The sequence below is a fragment of the Bison bison genome, unplaced genomic scaffold (genome assembly GCF_000754665.1).
Source record: "Bison bison bison isolate TAMUID 2011002044 unplaced genomic scaffold, Bison_UMD1.0 scf7180017864379, whole genome shotgun sequence".
Taxonomy (NCBI): Eukaryota; Metazoa; Chordata; class Mammalia; order Artiodactyla; family Bovidae; genus Bison; species Bison bison.
Window position 1 is genome coordinate 10,338,223 of NW_011494951.1, and position 21,499 is coordinate 10,359,721.

At 44.8% G+C, this 21,499-nt stretch overlaps 1 protein-coding gene across 6 annotated transcripts in view; it reads right to left on the reverse strand.

Moving 5' to 3' along the window:
• Positions 1-663: 663 nt before the first annotated feature.
• The window catches only part of LDB2 (LIM domain binding 2), a 454,021-nt gene continuing 433,185 nt past the window's right edge, over positions 664-21,499 (reverse strand). The window contains exons 6-8 of one of the 6 annotated variants that reach the window (XM_010857301.1): positions 12,032-12,155; positions 8,016-8,158; positions 664-2,024 (exon numbers count right to left, since the gene is read on the reverse strand). In XM_010857301.1, coding sequence (XP_010855603.1) covers positions 1,794-2,024; positions 8,016-8,158; positions 12,032-12,155 — 498 coding nt within the window. In that variant the 3' untranslated portion in view covers positions 664-1,793. Of the gene's footprint in view, positions 2,285-4,807; positions 5,315-8,009; positions 8,162-12,031; positions 12,156-21,499 lie in introns of those variants that run through there. The other 5 variants (XM_010857299.1, XM_010857300.1, XM_010857297.1 and 2 more) reach the window with 5 other exon arrangements.

A 21,499-nucleotide genomic window follows, 5' to 3' on the forward strand; every position in this document is an offset into this window, starting at 1 on the left:
ACAGAGTAGACAAATGCGGCAAAAGTTCTTGAAACCCAAAGTCCTCAAATGAATTTTCCATAATCTTTGTATAATAAGCTTTTTAGAAAAATAGGCAAGTGGGAGCACTGATTTATAAAAAATGGGGAGATGAAGGCCTAGTTGGTGGAGCTGTGAGGATTAGTTGAAATAAAGGCTCCTCTGTCCATGGAATTCTCCAGGCAAGAATACTGGAGTGGGTTGCCATTCCCTTCTCCAGGGGATCTTCTCGACCCAGGGATAGAATCTGGGTATCCTGCATTACAGACAGATTCTTCACTGTCTGAGCTCTCAGGGAAGCCGGAAGAAATGTCTATGGACCTTAAATTGAGATGCTTGGTACAGAGTAAGTACTCAGTGAGTGGAAGCCGCTGCCCTTGTATTTGACCAGCCACAGGGAGCGAGGTAAATCCTTGCTTTCCAATCCCTGTGTCTGCGGCCAGCAGACTGCCCAGCACAGAGAAGACACCCCTGTGTTTGCCCAAGTAAACTGCAGTGAGTGTGGAAGAAACTGTAGTTTATAAAGATGAGCCTTTTTCACAGTGCCACTCCGTGTGGGATTTGGGTCATAAATCCACGCTGAGTACTTCTCATCATCGTGGGCAGATTTCTCTGCCAGGGTCACAGATATGCAGACTCCTTTGCTTTGGTCGTTAACACAGTTTATTATTGGCACACTTATCAGTAAAGCATACATAAAATACAGCTGTTTTATAACACACGAGCCACTGAGTCTTTACATGTATAGAGGAACATATTAATATGCGAATGGAAAAATTAGTTCTTTTATAAAGTTTCACATAAATACACTGGGATTGCCCCCAAGGGAAAGTCCCCATAAAAGAACCAGGTGAGGGCTTTACAAAATATTATACAGGAAATATACTATGAAGAGAAACAACAGTCAACTCAGATACAATAAAAAAAAGAAACCCAGAAGTTTCAGATTTATTAAACTGCCCACAAAATTAATGGATTACATGGCTTGAAAATATTTGGATCAACAGCAATTATACAAACAAATACATTCTCAAGGGGCCAGGTGCCTTTCTTTACGTAAAAATCTGCCTTGGTGTCTCTGATGACAAAAGGTCATTTCTTGTTTCTGCACTCAGGCTCGATTGAACCAACTCGGGCTCGAGGACCAATTGACATTAGCTTGGCCATAAATTACCCTGCTGGGCCCTCTTCGCTGTTACCCAAAGAAAGAAAAGGTGAAAGAGAGAGAGAAAAAAAAATAAAGGTACGTTTAAATTACTTTTCAAAAGCAGATTTTTTTTCCTTTTCTTTTTTTACTGAAACAAGAAACTCTCAGATGCAAGTCAAAAAGCAGAAAATATTTTACAATATTAAAAAGTCATCTGTAGTTGGATTCGGCATAGAATGGGATCCTGAGCACTGAGGGTTTACTGACAATACGGCCTTCGTTGGATGGTTGGATGCGGGGTTGGCGAAGGGAAATTAACAGACATGGTTCAAACTGAGCCAGGAGAAGCGTTAGCATTTGCTCTTGTTTTAATTATCATCAGTGCCAGTATCTCTGTTACCTGCGAAGGCCTCCAGGGAGGGGTCATGGAAGTTTATTCGGAATGGTCCTCTCAATTTAAAAAAAAAAAAAAAAAGGAAGAAAGAAACTCAGATCATTGTGGTTTAGAAATCGGTATTTGCGTGGCAAAGTTTTAACGTCTTGCTCCTTCCTCTCCTGTAAGTAAGGATCTGAAATAGTGAGCGTGACCCACGGGGCTATGGACAGTGGATTCTGGAGCCGGTCACTCTTACTGGGAAGCCTGGGGCGGGGGGTTCTCTGACTTGGTCTCCTGAGTGGCCGGAGGTTTACTGTTCCATGGGCTGCTGTTCCCCAGGGCGGGTGAACTGGTGAAGTCCTCCTCGTCGTCCATGCCGTTCGCCGCATCATACTGCGTGTTTTCTAATCTAGTGATTAGCCTTTCGTCCTCGTCCCCAAACTCACCTCCCATCAGAGTTGGCTCTCCTACCACCATCACATCCTGTGAACAGCAGCTGACATTATTACAGGGAACCTTGGGAGAGAGAAGCCCACTTAAAACACTAGCGGGAGGAGGCGCTGGGGGACCTGGGTCAGACACACCGTGTCCTGTACACCGGGGCCAAGTCTCAGTGTCGGGGGGGCCAAGACGCATATTGGATTTCTACAGGAAATAAACATCGCCTCCTGACGGGAAACAACCACGCGAGTTTATGTCCTTAGTGTGCAGCCTGACACCGGAGAACGAGCAATGCTAGCAATCTGCAGAAATAAAAAAATGGATTTTTCAAAATTAAAAAAATCCACGCTTTGCAACTTGCCGACACTGGGGACTTTTGAGAGGGCAGTGGGCGCTGTGCGAGACCTCGGAAACGCCACCACCTTTACTGAGGGTCTCGGGACGGCTTTGCAAACTACTGAGAATAGCAGCCAACGCCGGGGAGGAGGCGGTTCTGCCGTCTTCACGCAACTCATTCTAAACGGCATTTTCTCTGTCCCAAGGACGGTATATGTTTTAATTGAAGACAGATCTCTCTTTTTTCCTACTCAGCCAGGCCCTTTTACGCAGCCAACATCCTTGACATTCTGCTACTTAATTATGGTAATTAATTTAGGTAAAGTTTTCGATAAAAACAATGTTCACACTGATTTGACAATTTGCATAGCTAATTAAGTCATTAGCAAAAACCTGCTGATTGCCAACAAGCCCTGAATTTACCATCTGTTATTCCATGGTGCCTGTCACCTATCCCCACAAAGGCAACCCCACCACCAATCTGGGCAGTAAAGAGAACCAGTCTGTCCAGCTGGTGCCATTAAAGAAAGATGAAGAGAACTAATGATAATTATATCGATGAAGCTGGTCGTCATCAGAGATGGAAGCGTGCAAGAAGAATCTATCTAATCACTCCTTTAAGTACAAACTGTCCTTCCATGCAAACAAGGAAGGCACATCCTAGGGCTGGGAGCTTGGCAGAGGCCACCGCTGCAGAGGCTCGAGGACAGGGGAGAAGAAAGCCTACCCAAGGCATTGCTCTGGCCTCCGTGTTCCAAGGGGGCCCTATGGGCCCAATGGCTGACCTGGGCACAGCACAGGGCATCTGTCAGGTGGATCCTGCTCTGCCAACTCTGAGCAACAATCTACTTAAGAGTGCCTGACTGCCCTTGGCCTCGGCTGAAGCTGAAACATCAAGGCCAGCCAGATGCTTTTGGAGATATAAGTAAGCATTTGCTGATACGGCCGTGAATTTGCCTTGACAACTGGGCAAACGTTCTTTCTACTGGGGCAAGAGAGGCTGCCTGGGGCAGTCTATGAGTGGAACACTGCCTGTGGTCAGGAGAAAGGTCCAGCTGTCCCTCCAGGGCCCTTCTCAAATTTTGAAGGTGCCCATTGAACTAATCCCTTTGTGACCATCTGGTTTGTTTTGGAATGGAAAACCTTGTTTGTCTGATAGATCGATTCCCCTCGAATTAGAGGGAAGATAATCAATAGGTTTCACACTGTGTTTTCAGACTAATCACTCTTGCGAATTGATAACAAGGATGTTAAAGAGAAATGTCCCAGATGAAGTAAATGGCTAAAAGGTGACCTGAGTAGAGTCAGCCATCGACGTGCCGGCAGGGTGTTCAACTATGAGTCCCTACGAACATCCTTATGATGCCACCAGGAGCTAGACGTGACACTGACTTATAAGAGACTCACAAGGACTCCTGAAATGAGATGTAAAACAGACACAGAGTTCGAGTGTCAAGAAAGCCGATGGGACGTTAAATGGAACAGGGCTTTCACCTGACCCCTTGGGGTGTTGGGGATTCAAAAAGCGCCCTTCATTGCAGGCCCTCAGGACACTGTGCCTACAGTCAGGAGCAAAGGCAGGAGGCAAGACCAGGTTAAGATGCGGCAGAGCGCCACACGAGGGTGAACCCCAGCTCGTGACCTGTGTGCGGCACCCTTTGAAGGGCTGGGAAAACACAAGCCTTAGGTGTCACAGGGCAGGAGAAGAATGTTAGAACTGACGCGTGGGTCTGCGCTAGTACTGTGAGCCCAAGGTCAGCAAGAGAGGCTGCGGGAATGGGAGGAAGTAAGCACAATTTGGAAACAGAAGAAGCCGACTTAAACGTGATATTAGCCAAGAAGTTCCCAACACTCCAGATGCCTTCACTGTATCAGCAAACAACAGCCATTCCAGAAAAGTCCTCCGAAAATAGTGGCTTGAATCTCTTCAAATGGGGCTCATGCAGGCTCATAGTATGTTTGGTGTATCTTTGTTCCAGGAACAACTGGAAAAGATGCCCAGGCATAGATATTTTGGAGCATCTGAAATTTCAGAGAGATGCCATGTTTGCCTTACTGATTATAAAACATATCCTTAGCCAGATGCATAATCGTGGGTCTACGTATGAGTGTGTGTGCACACGTGTGCATGTGTGAGTGATGAATAAATGGCAAGTTATAATAAAACAGACGTGTGCTAAGGACTTTGTATGCACCTAGAGGCTTGAGGACAGTTACACAGTTATGCACAGGACTCTAGCTGGCTCTGCTAAACCTCCAGGCTAGGATGTGTGTTCTCCACTCAGGTGGGCTTGACTTGCTATCTTCACAAAATGAGTGGAGACATAAGACACATTTTGTGTGCATGCTCAGTCGCTTCACTTATATCTGATTCTTTGTGACCCCATGGACTACAGCCCACCAGGCTCCTCTGTCCATGGGATTCTCCAGGCAAGAATACTGGAATGGGTTGCCATGCCCACTTCCAGGGGATCTTCCCAACCCAGGGATCAAACCTTCATGTCTCTTGTCTCCTGCATTGTCAGCCGAGTTCTTTACCACTAGCACCGCCTTGGAAGCCCAGTGCACATTTGGGGCTCCTTCCAACTGGGGGTGTTGGCATCGTTTTCCCCACACCCCCCCAGTCTTTAAAAATCCCCCCACATCATTCAACATCCACAGTGAGAGCTGAACTTCCTGCCCTGTCTTGTGGGACCGCCCCGCCCAGGAGGCGATATTGGTCCACCTGAGGGTAACCCATGTGGTCTCAACTCCCCACAAGGCAGACCCCTCTGCTCCTTGCTGGAGACCCTGGGATGCCACCAGCTGGTACCCATGTACCTCTTCTCACTAAGCCCCCGAGCGAGGACCACCAACCTCTGAGGACGGGGAGGGACTCCTTTCAGGGCCCCTCAACGCTTCTGCTTAAACTGGCCAGCAGGGGTCACTGCTGTGGACTGACACAGGTCTCCATCCCTCCCAGGGTTGAGGCTGCGGTTCGGGGTCGCTCCTAGCCCCTGCTCTTGGATGGAGTGAGACGCAGAAGCCAAGGATTAAACCCGAGCCCTTGCCGGACACACACGCTGCCGTCCGGCCACTGGGTGGACCACAGCCATGGCCGTGGTAACACGACCCCCTGTCCGTGTCTTCAGATAGGGCAGCTAAGGCCAGCAAGTGGCATTTCTAGTTAAACAGGAACGGGGTGTGAGTGATTCAGGACACACAAAAGATGTTATCCTTACGAGCCAGTCGGTGCTTATCATCTGACATCCAACCAGCCGGGGGACCTACAGAAATGGACACGTTTGCCTAACCTGGATGACTTCCCTGTTTCTCTCAGCCATCTCTAAGTTTCACTTAATGAAAACACCCTTCACTGCATGGTGAGGATACTGCTAACATTCTTCTTGCACTTTCTCACGGTGCCTTGCTCTTGTCCGAAGGGTCTTAACTCACTAAAGACCCTCTCAACACAGGCATCTTCCAGCAAAATGCAATGGTTGGTTGGAAGGACAAGAATGTAATGGAGTAGAAAAAGTTAGGTGCTCTTTAAAAAAAATTGCAATGCTTCTGACTGGGCCAGGTATGTGAAAATACATGGACAGGTAGCTGCTATTCTGTACCCATGGCAGACATCACTAATGGATGGCCTACCACATCCAGTTCAGGCTCAGAACCTTTCTGGACACTCTACCCTGTGACTTGACCCCAGGAGACTGAGTTGGCAGGAGAGAAGAAACCTCTTCATCGTCCCTCCTTTAGATAGTCAGCTCTTCAATGATGGAGCTTGGGTGTCTTTTGTTTTTTTTTTTGTTTTTTTTTTAATTTTAAATCCAACCAGGCGTTGGATTACCAACACCTGCTGTAGTGTAGGGCACACAAAAGGAGCTCAGAAAACGCTTGGTGAACCGCTCTGAATTCTTGCAGTCCCTGTGCCTTTAAGTAGCTATGTCAGAGTTCCAGAAATCCCTGGAATGTTCTTTCAATTGTTTGTGGAAACTAACAACCTTTAGTTTCTAAAACTCTCAGATTAAATGAATGAATAGGCTACTTGTGTATGCTTTGGGGGCTGATTTATTTACACCTGGCCATTTTTTTTCCTATTCATTTTCCATTTAACCAGCAGTGGGTATAACTTACTGGCACCTTAATAAGAAGGCTGCTTTTCTCCTTTGATTTCCAGCCCCCTCACTCTTCAGGGATGATAGCCCAGTTAAAAACAGAGGTGACTCTGGTTTTATCTAAAGACTGAAATTCCTAACGCTCTTAAAATTAAAATGACACCTACCTCACAGGCTGGCCACTCTCTCATGACCCTTTCTTTTTAATGTACTGGGGAATGGCAACCGTACCCTCTGTCTATGGAGGACAAGAGGAGAGGCCAGATAATTCTCCGATACACTGGTGGGGTTGGGTTTAGCCGAAGAGAAGTGACCAATGGGACGTGGGGGCAAGTGGGTGGGGGGTCAGATTTGAAAGCCACACTTAAAAGTTAGTGGAGAACCTTCTGGAAAGGATGGTCCACTCTCACATGGACAGGAGACACAGCAGGATCAGAACCTGAAGGAAGAGGACCACAACCAAATCCAAGAGGGGAGACGAGTGAGAAAGAGGGGAAAGGTTAAAGAGGACCACAACCAAATCCAAGCGGGGAGACGAGTGAGAAAGAGGGGAAAGGTTAAAAAAAACCTGCATTGCAGGTGGAGGGCAGCTACAAGAAAGGGCCCACTCTCAAAGACACAGGATCCAGAGGGCATTTCTGATGCACCATGAGAATCCCTGGGTTGGAAGGAAGGACAGTTGAAAGCCTGGTGAGGTAATGTACCAAGGGCACAGAGAAGGAACACCCGCAGGTCACTGAAGAGGCAAGATGGGCTTCAGGGAACGTGAGAACTTGTCAGTAAAAGTGGTAAGTGGTCTAATTCTGGGATGAAGAATTCAGAGTCTAGAAGGAATCAGGAAGAAGGGAGAGGACTGGGGAAGAAATCAAGAGGAGAGCAAGAAAGGTCCCATCTGCCTGGTTTGCCCTTCTGGGGACACCCTCGGCTATGAGTCTCAGAGTTCAAAGAAGCCCCCTTCTGAGCGGCCCATTTCCTTCGTCAAGACCCGGAACTGAAAGAAAAGGGTCAAGAGGTCAAGACAGTTCAGACCAAACCTGCGGCTGAACCTCCCTCTAAGCTAATGAAACAGGGAAAACGAAATCCACTGAGCTGCACTGGCCTTGAGTTAATTACCTGAGTCTTAAGATAAGAGGAGATGCCCATGTCTGGGGTGGGGTGGGCAGGGCTGGGGACAGTCAAATGACAATCTGGAGTCTGAGTGCCAGGAGCTAGCTTTCCAGTGGAACACAGGGTCCCAGCAATGGTGCCCAGAGCCCCTTATCTGCCACCAGGCACATCGCTCAGTGATATTTTAATTAAACCTTAGGTGACATATCTCCTGTCTGCGACTCTGACGGCATTTTCATTCCTGTCCCGCTGCAGCACAGACTCTGCGTATTGCTTTCTAGTTCCCAGTTTGCAGGGGCTGGTTTTCAGGACAGAGTCCTCCCCCTTCCTCCCAACTCCTGTCCTGCCTTCCCCTTCCCCAACCCCGCCTCTCGCCCGCCCGGCCCAGAAGGTCTTTGCAGCTAAGAGTCTTTTCCGCGGGCCCCCCTGGAATTGGGAGACGGTAAAGGCAGGAATTGCAGCCTAAAAGGAAAGCGAGACTTACAGGTACCTGACTGGACAGACTCAGGTTGGCCGCCGTGGTCTTCTTCTTGCTGCCGGTGCTGTTGGCGGCGTTCCCCGCGCTGCTGTTGGAGGTGCTGCTCGTGGAGTTTTTCCTTTTCCTCCGTTTGGTTGTCGGTTGCCTTGTGGGTTCTGCTGCAATATGGAAAATGGAAGGGGGATCAGTTCCCGGACGACCACCACGGTCCCTCCAGTGACGCTGTTTTTGTAAACTGAAAAGAGTAGACTATTGACATTTTTTCCCCGTGTTTTTTTTAACTTGATAAAACCCAAAAGGAGAAATCTGATGATCTAGTTTTAGTACAAAATGATGGAAACTCTTTTCTTTACCATGTCTATAAAATGATTTGCCTTTAATTGTTCTTTCTGATTTCATCTATATGTCTTGTGCTCAGTCATGTCCGATTCTTTGTGACCCCATAGACTGTAGCTCACCAGGCTCCTCTGTCCCTGGGATTCTTCAGGCAAGAATACTAAAGTGAGTTGCCATTTCCTACTCCAGGGGATCTTTCTAACCCAGGGATTGAACCCAAGTCTCCCTCTTCTGCATTGGCAGGTGGATTCTTTACCACTAGCGCCGCCTTGGAAGCCCATCTATATGTCTGGAATCTATGAATAAATCTTAGGGGTGAGTTATACCCCTATCACAATTTGAACTTAAAATATTATTACCATTATGAATTTTGAGAAAAAATTTTTATGGCCTACCTTATTTTTATAATAAAAGGAGGGCTCTGAGAATCCACCTGCAGTGCAGGAGACCTGGGTTCGATCCTTGGGTTGGGAACATCCTCTGGAGAAGGGACAGGCTACCCACTCCAGTATTCTGGCCTGGAGAATTCCATGGAATGTACAGTCCATGGAGTTGCAAAGAGTTGGACACAACTGAGAGACTGTCACGCTATTCACACTGAGATTCCTAGGGAGCCTCCAAGGCCTGAGAAAAGTGTGTGTGTGTGTGTGTGTGTGTGTGTGTGTGTGTGTGTGTGTGCATACGCATGCACATGTGTGCATTCAGTTGTATCTGAGTCTTTGTGACCCCATGGACTGCAGCCCACCAGGCTCCTCTGTCCATGGAATTTTCCAGGCAAGAGTACTGGAGTGGGTTGCTATTTCCTACTCTGGGGATCTTCCCGACCCAGAGATGAAACTTGTAACTCTTGCACTGGCAGGTGGATTCTTTACCACTAGCGCCACCTATATGAATTTATTAAATTAGGGACCCAGTGAGTAACAGCAGCACCTACTGGCCAAGTGTTATATTGCAGCCAAGCTCTATTACACCTTGAAATGATGAAGTAAAAAGAAGTGTCCATCCAACCAGCCATTGATGTAGAACTTGGGGATTCCCAAGCTCAGGAGAAATGCCCATGGTTTGCACCCTGGTGTTTAAAGGATGCAACTAACTTGAAAATTCCTGGGGGGAAAATGTTTTAATATGCTATAATCAATATATTAATGAAAAGAAACTAGACCTCTTCCAGAAGGTTTAGAAATAGAAAAAATATATATATATATTTTTGAAACTGAAGGATGAGGCAAGATTTTATTGGAAGCGTACAGACTTATGGAAATGTGTAGTAAGAAGAATTTCATTTATTTATTATGCATTGTGAGCATGACTCAATGTTTTCATATTCCTGACATTTTCTGTCATTATTTTATATTCATAGCAACTCTATTAGTTAGGTGCTATATAATCTTTGTTTTGAGAATGAGAAACTTTCAGAAGCCTGTTCCAGGCACTTACTAAATGAATTGGAAATGGTATGTAAGAGCTAACCCTATTCTAGGTCCAGCCCTGATGGGAAGAAGGTAAGCTAGGGCCGTATTGGAATTAAGTGAGTGGACCTTTGGCATTTTCTTGAGACATCATTGCTGCTTCTATTGGACAATGGGGTGAGTTTGTTTTAAGGCTCATTTCAAAGACTACTGGGTCCATCATGTTATTCCTGACTTGATGAAGAAGTAGAAGGTTTCTATTTATACACTATTTTTTCTTTCATAAATATTTTTGTCTTAATGTCTGAAGATACTCATTGACAGAGGGTATCTACTGTCCCTATCCATGGAGAGTATGGATGCTTATTCTGAAGGTTATCGAAACAGGAAACAGAATTGTTCCAACTTAGGCAGCTGGAGGTGAGCTGAGTGGTACAGTCTAAAGTTAAGCGAATACTCCAGTTTTCCCTGACCAGCGTCTTCTTCCTTTGACTTGAAATCTGCTGCTTTTATTTTAAAAAATTGTATTTTTTAATGGAATTTTGGGAAAATATGTCTCAAATGTTTGCTCTGTGTTGCTCCTACTGGCTGTACGTAGCTGTAGGATTAGAGTCATGAACTGAAGACACAAAGACTTATTGTGACATAGGTCTCTATTGATTAGTCTTGTGCTAACTTTGGCAAGCTCTACTTTAAATCTCAGGCCTATTATATTGAATGGGAATAACAAGAAATATCTCATACCTCACAATAATGCTAGTGAAGATTCAATAAAAAAATAAAGGTCTGAGAGACTGTGATCTATGACTGTTTTCATGCAGTGCTGTAAGCAGAGTGGCTTGGCCAGTGCCTGGCATCTTGTAGGGGCTCAATAAATAGTTGTTGAGTTAATGACTGAATTAATGAATAATATATGAATTATGGGGCTTCCCTGGTGGCTCAGATGGTAAAGAATCTGCCTGCAATGCAGAAGACCCCTGTTCAATCCCTGGGTCAGGAAGATCCCCTGGAGAAGGGAAAGGCAACCCACTCCAGTGTTCTTGCCTGGAGAATTCCATGGATGGAGAAGCCTGGTGGGTGACAGTCCAAGGGGCGCAAAGAGTTAGAGATGACTGAATGACTAATACACACACACACACACACACATACACGTCATATGAATTACATGTGCATGCATCAGGAAATAGAAGTTTTCAAGACCTGGAGTGAGTGAAATTTTTTCCCCATAAAACCTTATTGATATTGAAAGAGAAAATAAGACCAATTTAAACACATTTAATATCTTTGAAAAATAATGTTCTAAATGTCGAAAATTCCCCTAAGATGGGGATGCAGCTATTCTATGTAAAGTAATGCTCATTTTCCCAGCTTTCTAAACATGTGCTTGATTATATTGACTATATCCTCTTTATTTAAAACCCCTGGCCAATTACCAGTGGAAGGTGACCATTATATTTCATGATTCAGAAAGCTATGTGCCTCATGTTAATAATTACTCTTCATAAAAACAATTTTTAGCGAATGGATACATTTTGCTTTTATGATCAATGAGGCTCGGCACACGCCTGGGAGTGAAAATGTATTAGATAGAAAGACAATTAATGATGACTCGAAGCAGTAATTTCAGAACCCCAGCAGGAGACTACAGTATCTAAACTGCATCCTAGGAAAGTGGAGAAATGGGGTCTTTTATGTATTCTTTTCATGATCAGAATACCCTTTGATATTATGTATCTTTAAAAATAGGGCAAAACTTTCTCCTCCTTCCTTCCCTTTTCTCTTCCATCTATTCCTTCCTCCCTCCCTCCCTTCCTTCTTTTTCTCTTCTGCCCATCCCCCCATTCTTCCTTTCTTCTTCCTTCTCCCCCTTTCTTTTCGTAATTTCTACCATTCTTCAAAGGACAAAGAAAACTAAAGTAAGCCATCTGTAGTCACCAAAGTCTTGTCCAGTGAAACGACCACTGGCCCGGGAGACAGTGAACCTTGGTTCTCATCTCGGCTTTATCAACATCTCAGTAACATTAAAGACATCAATTTCCTTCTGTGAGTTTCTGTCCTCCTAAATCTAGCAAGTGAGAAGACTGTGGAGCATGGTCACCACGTCGAAGAAGGATGTTTGCCCTTCACCAACTCAGTGTCTTTGGATCCAACATCACAGTCAGAACATCCCTTATAAACTACTTTGCCTGATACGTTTATAATCACTCCCTTTTCCTATCCCTTCATGTCCAGAAGCAGCCTCGGAAAAAGCATGTAGGTGGAGAGTGAAGAGCGAGGCCGTACCTGGCGGGGCCACCATCCGCTGCCACTTCTGAAACAAGCAGGTCTTCAGGCAGTCCCGTGGACTGAGATTGTAGGTTTTATGTCTGGACATCAGTTCTTGCATTGGCTCCAGTATTACACACAACTGCAAGGGGTTCAAAGACAGGGGCTTCACTACTTGATAATATTATTTGCAATAAATAATATTAACAGCTGGAATCCATTTCGAAGCTTAAAGACACTCTTCTTCCCTCCTGCCCACCCCCACCATTTTTTATTTTTTTCTGTATAAGTGTGGAGGAAAAGAAATATTACCAACATTTGATAATGCTCACTCTCTTTACTATCATTTATAATATCATATTACAGCTGAGTGTGATTTACACACACACACACATATTTCCCCACATATTCTAAACTGATGGTTGGGTGGATATACGCAGTTCTATTATGAAATGACGTAATTCTCTCTGGTTAAAGAAAAAAGCTCTTTCATATTAGCACAGCATGCTCAGATTTCTACTCTAGCTTCTGTTGTTTTTCCTGTTTGCATAACCACACACTGTGAGTTACAATGGCAGTTTATGTAGATTTTGTGGCAGTGAAGGTATCATTCAAGCTTTTGAGAACAAAGTGGTAACTTCAGGTACGTTTTTTGATCCTAATTCTTATAAAAAACCATGATGAACACGACTTCATTTTTATCCATGGGCTCATTTGTATTTTACACAAGATGTGCAAATTGGTAATGGATGGTAATGTATACTCCCACATATATTCAGTGTGGAGTTTTTGCCCTGGTTCTGTACGTAGTCACGCTTCTTGCTTCCTTTAGTTAGACCTTTCAGCTCTACTGCAGTCCAAGACATCTGACGACAAAGATTAATGAATGAAATAAGAAGGTAAATCCAGTTAGGATTGCCCTGGACTTTTCTGAATCCCTTCTCAGTTGGAAGCTTATCAGAACACTGCTGCATTGAGAGAGCTGTTGCTAAGAGGGCAAAGACCACAACTTGGAACAACGCATCCGTTGCTGTTGCAACAACAGCAATACGAATATTGGCAACGCACCTGTGCACGCATGCTAAGTCGCTTTGGTGGTGTTCAACTCTTTGTGACTCCATGGACTGTGGCCCGCCAGGCTCCTCTGTCCATGGGATTCTCCAGGCAAGAATACTGGAGTGGGTTGCCATGCCCTCCTCCAGGGGATCTTTCCCACCCAGGGATTGAACCTGCAGCTCTTACATCTCCTGCACTGGCAGGCAGGTTCTTTACTTCTAGTGCCAACCAGAAAGCCCTGGCAATGCACCTACCCATGTGAAAAGACATTATTTTATTATGAAAGACAGACTTTCAATCTCTGCCTTCATCCGCCCATCTTTTTTACCACCCTTTCCCTTCTGCCCTGTCTCATCTGAGTATTTCCCTAGAGGCCACACTTCTTATTGTCCACTGGGTTCCCTCAACCTGGAATTCTTCCCTCCTCTCTTCCTGGTTTATGCCCACTCATCCTTGAAGGCAGAGTCCCTTCTTCTGTTATCCCTTCCTCCCCAGGACTGTGCACTTCTTCCCATGTGGGCTGAGCCGAATACCTCTCCAGTTCTCCACAGCACATAGCTCCTTCTGCTCTATGAACTTATTTACATTTTGTAACCATCAGCTTCCAAGTCTCTTCTCTACTTGACTTTGAACTCTTTGAATGCTGAAATGAGACTATGCCTTTTATCTCTGTGTTCCTAGACTTGGCTCAAATGAATGGATGCATTGAAAGAGTGTTTCTCAGAAAGACTGGAAAACCTTTCTATGCCAATGTACCTCAAAGTCTAAGGCACTCTTTTATCAAAATCAGATGAGTTGATTGTTAAAAATGCAGACTTCTGGGCTCTGCCCTTTCTGTTTTACTGCATCTGGAGGTGGGGCCCTGAATCTGCATTTAAAAAGAGCATTCCCTCATCTAATTCTGATAAGTATTACCCAAAGCTGAGAGCCACTGCCCTGCAAATGCTGGGTTTTAGCAGAGAGAAATACAGAAGCAAGCCACGCACAGATCTCCAAGGGTTTTCTGCTCAAATTTCCTTCTCTTTTCACTGCCCCCACCCCACTTTCCCTCTTCTCAAGTCTAAGCATGATAATCAAAATTGTCGTCATCTAGAAAAATACCTTAGCCCTTCCTAGCTATCAATGATCTAAGCCAAAACCATTAACCCCACTTAAGGGCCAACTGTAATCTCCTTTCATTTGCAGTTTCTTCGGGAAAAGAGACTAAGATTTCACAGCTTGAGCGACACAGGTACAGTGTGATTCAGAGACAAAGTCACTAGTGCATGAGGCTGCAAAGTAGTGAGGTCTGGGTCAGTTCCCATCCGTCTTCAGTTTGCCTGTCTTCCTGTTGACTTGAGAGTCCTTTCTGAAACCTTTTAGAAACAAGAGACTGGTTCCAAACTGGGACAGGAGTACATCAAGGCTGTATATTGTCACCCTGCTTATTTAACTTATATGCAGGGTGCATCATGAGAAATGCCGGGCTGGATGAAGCACAAGCTGGAATCAAGATTGCCAGGAGAAATATCAATGACCTCAGATATGTAGATCACACCACACTTATGGCAGAAAGTGAAGAAGAACTAAAGAGCCTCTTGATGAAAGTGAAACAGGAGAGTGAAAAAGTTGACTTAAAACACAACATTAAAACCAAGATCATGGCATCTGGTCCCATCACTTCATGGCAAATAGATGGGAAAACAATGGAAACAGTGAGAGACTTTATTTTCTTGGGCTCCAAAATCACTGCAGATGGTGACTGCAGCCATGAAATTAAAAGACGCTTGCTCCTTGGAAGATAAGTTATGACCAACAGAGACATTACTTTGCCAACAAAGGTCTGTCTAGTCAAAGGTATGGTTTGTCCAGTAGTCATGTATGGATTTGAGAGTTGGACTATAAAGAAAGCTGAGTGCTGAAGAATTGATACTTTTGAACTGTGGTGTTGGAGACTCTTGAGAGTCCCTTGGGCTGCAAGGAGGTCAAACCAGTCCATCCTAAAGGAAATCAGTTCTGAATATTCATTGGAGGGACTGATGCTGAGGCTGAAACTCCAAAACTTTGACCACCTGATGCAAAGAACTGACTCATTGGAGAAAACCCTGATGCTGGGAAAGATTGGAGGGAGGAGAAGGGGACGAGGAGAAGGGGACGACAGAGGATGAGATGTTTAGATGGCATCACCGACTCGATGGACATGAATTTGAGCAAGCTCCAAGAGCTGGTGATGGACAGGGAGGCCTGGTGTGCTGCAGTCCATAGGGTCACAAAGAGTCAGACATGACTGAGGGACTGAACTGAATTGAACTTGAAACCTAAAATGTTAATAAAAAAAACCTGTGAAAGAGGGAGGGTTCCTATACATTTAAGTCCATATTCTGGTGTGTTTTCCTCCACTAAGAATTCTTTATTGGAAATCAAAATATGTGTGCAAATTATAGACACTCTCAGGTCTTCCCTTGTCACTCTAAGCAAACAGAGTGAAAGGTTCCACATCCTCTCTCCACATGCAGATAAGACTGCATTATCCATCAAAGAACTACTATTAGCTTCAGACAGGGTCAGAAGATATTTGGATCAATTATTAAGTTAGAACAGTAAGAAAAGCTTTCAGAGAAATTCTAAGGACGGGGAAAACTTTTTCTTTTAATTAAGAAATGTTGTAAAGATTTTAAAACCATTTCCTTGTGGTCAATTCCCATTCTCGAGAAATTGATTTACAGTGGATATAAAATTTCATGGATGGAGTGGAAGAAACATGGACTTAAACTGAGAAGTCTAGGTATAATCTTATCTTTGGCTGAAACACTAATAATGCTGGCACTTGGCTTCATCTGTACAACCAGACATATCTCGGACATTTGAAAAAGTTGAGATGATACGCCTTGACAGGTAAGTTCAACAAACAGTAGATATTATGATCATATATTAACAAGCACAGCACAGATTGCAAAACAAAGCACATTTCTATTACGTTAAATCAACAAGCATTTATTGAGTTTCCTCCTAAGTTTCAGGCACTCTGCTTAGGAACTGTGAGAATGATTGGAGAAGGCAATGGCACCCCACTCCAGTACTCTTGCCTGGAAAATCCCATGGACATAGGAGCCGAGTAGGCTGCAGTCCATGGGGTCGTTAAGCGTCGGACATGACTGAAGCGACTTAGCAACAGCAGCAGCATGAGAATAATACAGTCTTGGTCCCCAAAATTCAGTCCCTTAAAAATGATTTTAAGTATATTAAGAACACTATCCTATGCTTGCACTCAGCTGCTTAGAAAATCACATCTTCCTGAAGCATATAGTTTCATGATTGCAAGTTAGATGGCAAATACTTTTATTATATGACAAGTTACCTATCTGGACCTAGAACGGGTTGTCAGCATTGAGCATGCTAAGAAATGGAAGAGTTGTATTTATCGTGAGAACTCAGGAGCTCGTTTTCTCTTCCTTTCCCCCCCTTTCCTCCTGGGTTTTTGGGCAACGCTTCTTTCAGATGCTAATCCTCAGGATTTATCCCTTCCCCTTTCATGTAAAAATATCTTCCCATCGCTGTAACTCACCCCAAAGGAATTTGCATCTCTGAATACTAATGAGGAATCTCCAAAGCCATTTTTCTTCTAGCGGAGGGGTACCAGGCTGGAGAGGCAGCGCGCACCGCCCCTTATTCATGTGTGCAAATGAGTCTCCCCGCTCTGGGAGCCAAGCGGGCGCCTCTGCCCGGCTGCGTGCTGTAGGTGGCAGAACTAACTCAGACAAAAGCCTCATTCTCAGGCAGCGAGCCAGTGCATCTTGGCAATAGCAGAAGCCTGAGGCCTTATGGAATGTGATCGGGAAGATGGTTCGTTGAGTAGGTTCCGGCAGTCACTCGCTAAATCCTTCTGGAGCCAGGATTCCTATTCTCCTTGAGGTCTCAGATCCCCTTGAGGATCTGGTGAAGGCTATGCAGCCCGTCTTCCGAATTTTGCACAAAATATTTGGAGGTTTATAAACCCTCTTACATTCCCATCTAGTGACTGTAGGTAAAGAGTCCCCTGTTTGTAACATACATGTACAGACTATGTAAGAGATTATACAAGAAGAGACAGATTTCAGAGGTGCCTTTGCCCCCACCTTCCACACACACACACACACACACACACACACCACTCCAGCCTCAAATGCATATTAATGGAACTGAGCAGAATAGCAAAGAGTTCTCTGATTTTAGAGAACAACGTTATCTGCAAAGTTGTGTCTGCTATAAAGTTCCCAGTCCCGGTCCCCCTGCTCGGAAAGAAAAGATTCAGACCATGACATTTGCAACACTGCATTAGCCTGCCTGAGTCTGGTCCCCACCTGTGGGGCTCCTGGAGGGGTGAAAGGATCTACAATAGAAGCAGAGGCTAGGAAACTGAGACTCGACCCTGGCGCTCAGAAGAAGGCAACTTAAGAACAGAGAAACTAGTTTCCCCTACAGAGATGACATAAACTGACTTCCTGACCAAAGAACAGCCACCCAGAATCTGCCTCCATCCTTGAGCCAATGAACTTGTGCCTGGGATGCTGGCTACACTCCTGCCTGCTTTGCACTCCTTGTCCACAAACACAGCCCGCCTCAAACCCTTAACCGACTTGCAGGAGCTGGCCACAGCATACCGTTCCCTAGTTGCAGTTTCTCCGCTATTCCTGAATACGCTCAATTTCTGGTCTTTTGAGCTTGCCTCAGTTGACCTCTTTTTTGTTGTTTTAAGGTTTCTCGAGGACACTAGGGGAAACCCAGGACGTTGTGTGAGGGAACAGGAGTCAGCAAGGCCTGAGATCTCTCTGAACAGGAAGCCCCCAAACTGGTATTCATTGCCTGGTCCAGTTAAGATCCCAAAGAAAACCACTGGCCAGCCTGGCAAAGTTCTGAGGATGCTTGGGCAGACTTAGAGTTTTAGGCTGGGCTTGTGCCCTTGATGCTTCCAATTTCATTTTCTGGGATTATGGCCCAGCACTGACCCTCTGTTACAAAACCCAAACCTATAACCACAGTGATGACTTGCTGAGGGAATGAATGAACGGGTGGATGGATGAATGCATGTTGAACAGATATCGTGGCCAGATTTATAGCGAAGAGTCATTTGCTAGTGCCAGACAAATTAGGCATTGTCCTCTGGGCTTAGAGGTGATGAATTTGTCCGTTTAATAGCTGACTGATTGCCCTGTCTGTGCAGAATGCTTTGCACATGTATACTACATATATGCAATCACTACACGTCCTGGCTGAGCCAAGCGACCTTAGCTCAGCCCCAGACTCCTGCCTTTTCATAGTAACAAAGAGCCTAGCAAATCTGGACAGCATGTCCTTTTGTTTTATTTAAATATAACAGTTCTCCCAGAGAAATTTGATTCTCTTTAGCCGTACATAACTATACACCCATACTCTTTCTTTTTGCTTATCTCCTGATCTGAACCTGGGAATGGGTGGTGCTTAGTAGAGTTGAAAATGAAATGAAATATTAGTCGCTCAGTCATGTTGGACTCTTTGCAACCCCAATACTGTAGCCTGCCAGGCTCCTCCATCCATGGGATTCTCCAGGCAAGAATACTGGAGTGGGTTGCCATTCCCTTCTCCAGGGGGATCTTCCTGACCCAGGGACTGAACCATGATCTCCTGCATTGCAGGGAGATTCTTTACCATCTGAGCCACCAGGGAAGCCCTGGTGAGTTGGTGCTGGATTACAAAGCTGATGCCTTGGGATTGGCCTTTGGCTAACTCCCAAAGATGGGTTCTGACCACCAACATTTTAATTCAGTCTTTCTGGATGATGGATGACATGCTCTGAGCTTGAACCACCCACTCTTCGTATAGGGTCATGGTGATCACAGCAGCTCAGGCCATTTTCATGTTGTTCTTGCCTTAAACACCTTCTTCCCTCCTTCTCAGTCATCTTAATGGGATATTGGCAAGCTACAGCCAGTGGGTTTACTGTGACCAAGCCTTCGTATTGTCCTGAGCTGCTTCTGTGTTGCAACACCACAGTTGAATAAGTACAACAGAGTTTATGTGACCCATAAACTCCCAAAATATATACTATCTGGCCATTCACAGAAAGGTTGCTAACTTCTGTCCTAAACCAGTGCTACTCAAAGGAGGTGCTGTGCAAACCATTCGCTATGTGTCCTTGAAGGGATAATGAGCTCGAGGCAGAGCATAACTCAGTTCATTGCTTCCTTCATTAAGAAAGTCTTGTGTCAAAAAGTAAGTCAGATGAACTAAACAATGTATTCAATAAGGTGGTCGATTCACATTCTAGAGCGAGCTCCTTCCTCTGGTGTGGATCACTAAGAGTTTGCAGTCTGGCCCTGGTTGGCAAACCATATTTAATTAACACAGATTGACTATTAAGGTTCTCCAAGGTCCAGCCCAGAGCTAATATCTGTCTCTGACCATCCTCACTTGCAAAGGACTCTTATATCTGCAGCACTTATTACTAATCTATGTACATCCCAGAGTTTATATTTGCATTGGGAATTTTCCTTTCTTGTGGATTTGTTTCATTGCCTTATCTATGGCAAGCCCTACTCCACTTTTCTCTCTCTTTTATTTAACACGGTATGAGGCATACTCAAATATTTGTTGAGTCATACCTTAATAATCAGTGTGGCGTATCTAACCTATGTCTGTCTCTGGAGTATGTACCTGCCATATATTATATCATTAACCCTCACCACTTCCTGCTTCACTTTTAACAGGTGAGAAAACTCAAAGACTCAAAGCCATTAAGTCACCCAGAGTTGATATTAAAGAGTGTGATTCTTATAATGTATCGAAGCTTATATAACCATCTGAAGAGCAGAAAAGAGGCTCATAGTCAAGTTTGCCTGACTCTAGCCCTGCGCTCATAACTCATTACTGCTCTGCTGTCTACCTCTCTGACTACGAATGGCCTAAGTCTCTGCCAAGATACCAAGTTCCAAGGCTTTCTCTGTCTTTTATATTGTTCCTTGTTATTGTGCAAGGAATAATGCACAGAGAGGTGTGTCTATACGGAGACAAGGGTGATACAGAGGGGTGCAGGCTTTGGTGCCAGATCCATATGGATTCAAACCCACATGTCTGCCATTTACTACTAGCTGTGTGTTCTTGGCCAAGAATTTCAGCCTCTCTGAACTGCAGTTTCCTCATCTGTAAAATGGGGACACTGACGCTTATCTCTGAAGATTTGTAAGAATACATGTAAATCCTTAATGCAATGCCTGGATTGAGGTGGGTACTCAAAAGATGGAAATTCACATTATGATAAATACTGGCTGCCTCTATGGTGCAGTCCCACTGAGCCCATAGATCAATGTGTGATGTGATTGGTTAGCTAGTTGGGGAAGTAAATCACCTTATTTCCCTGAGACTTAGGGGCTCCAGATGCTCCAAGGGATGGTAATCAGGCCAATGGTACATGGAAATTTAGTAGCTAATGTCTCTAATAATTGGGCTTCCCTGGTGGCTTAGACAGTAAAGAATCCATCTGCAATGCAGGAGACTCGGGTTTGATTCCTGGGTCTGGAAGATCCCCTGGAGAAGGGAATGGCTACCCACACCAGGACGCTTAGGGCTTCCCTGGTGACTCAGATGGTAAAGAATCTGCCTGCAGTGCAGGAGACCCAGGTCTCTGATAATAACGCATTTTTAGCGATAAATACAAAATGTACAAATCCACAGACCAGAGTCCTTTTTTCTTTTCTGTTTCCCCCAGTAACTTACTCTTCTGGGTAACTCTGAATTAGAAAAATATCAGCGGATAGGGGAGGGCTGGTTAAGAACAAGTTCTTATCTAAGTGTGAAGGAGCCTCTCCTAATTAAGAAACACAGCACAAAAAGAGATCTCACATAAAACAATAGAAAAAAATATAACTTACAGAATCTAGAAGGAAACAAAACAAGCAGATAATTCCCCTAGAAACAGATAAGAATGAATAACAGGCACCCACAGGAGTAAAACCCACTCTGCCTTCAAGGATGAAAACCAGGGGAGGGGGGAAAGGCTTTCCCTGAGAAGCTGTGCAATTCCAAAACATCAGATTATGATTCGGGTTTATTTCCTGATAGGATTAAAGGTAGATTGACTGTCAAATTCAAAACATCCTCTTTTTTTTTTTAATCTGAAGATTCAACCAGGGGAGGCTTTGCCTTTTCTCAATTGTTTTGCAAATTGATTACTCAGGGAAGTTATCACGTCTGCCAGATATGGGCACCTCTCTGCATGTCTGCACGCTCTGCTCAGTCAGCGGAGGGGGTGCAGAGGACCCCCTCCAGTCTTGGAGGGATGGGAGGGACGGTCCTCTGCCGGAGCAAGGACTCACGCATGTGCATTTCAGAATCTGTGCCTTGACCTCAATTTTGAGGCCATGAAGAAGGTGACCACGGAGGCCACTGGCTGCTTCTCTGACCCACCCCCAGGGGAGAAGCGCTCGGTTATTTTCCTGA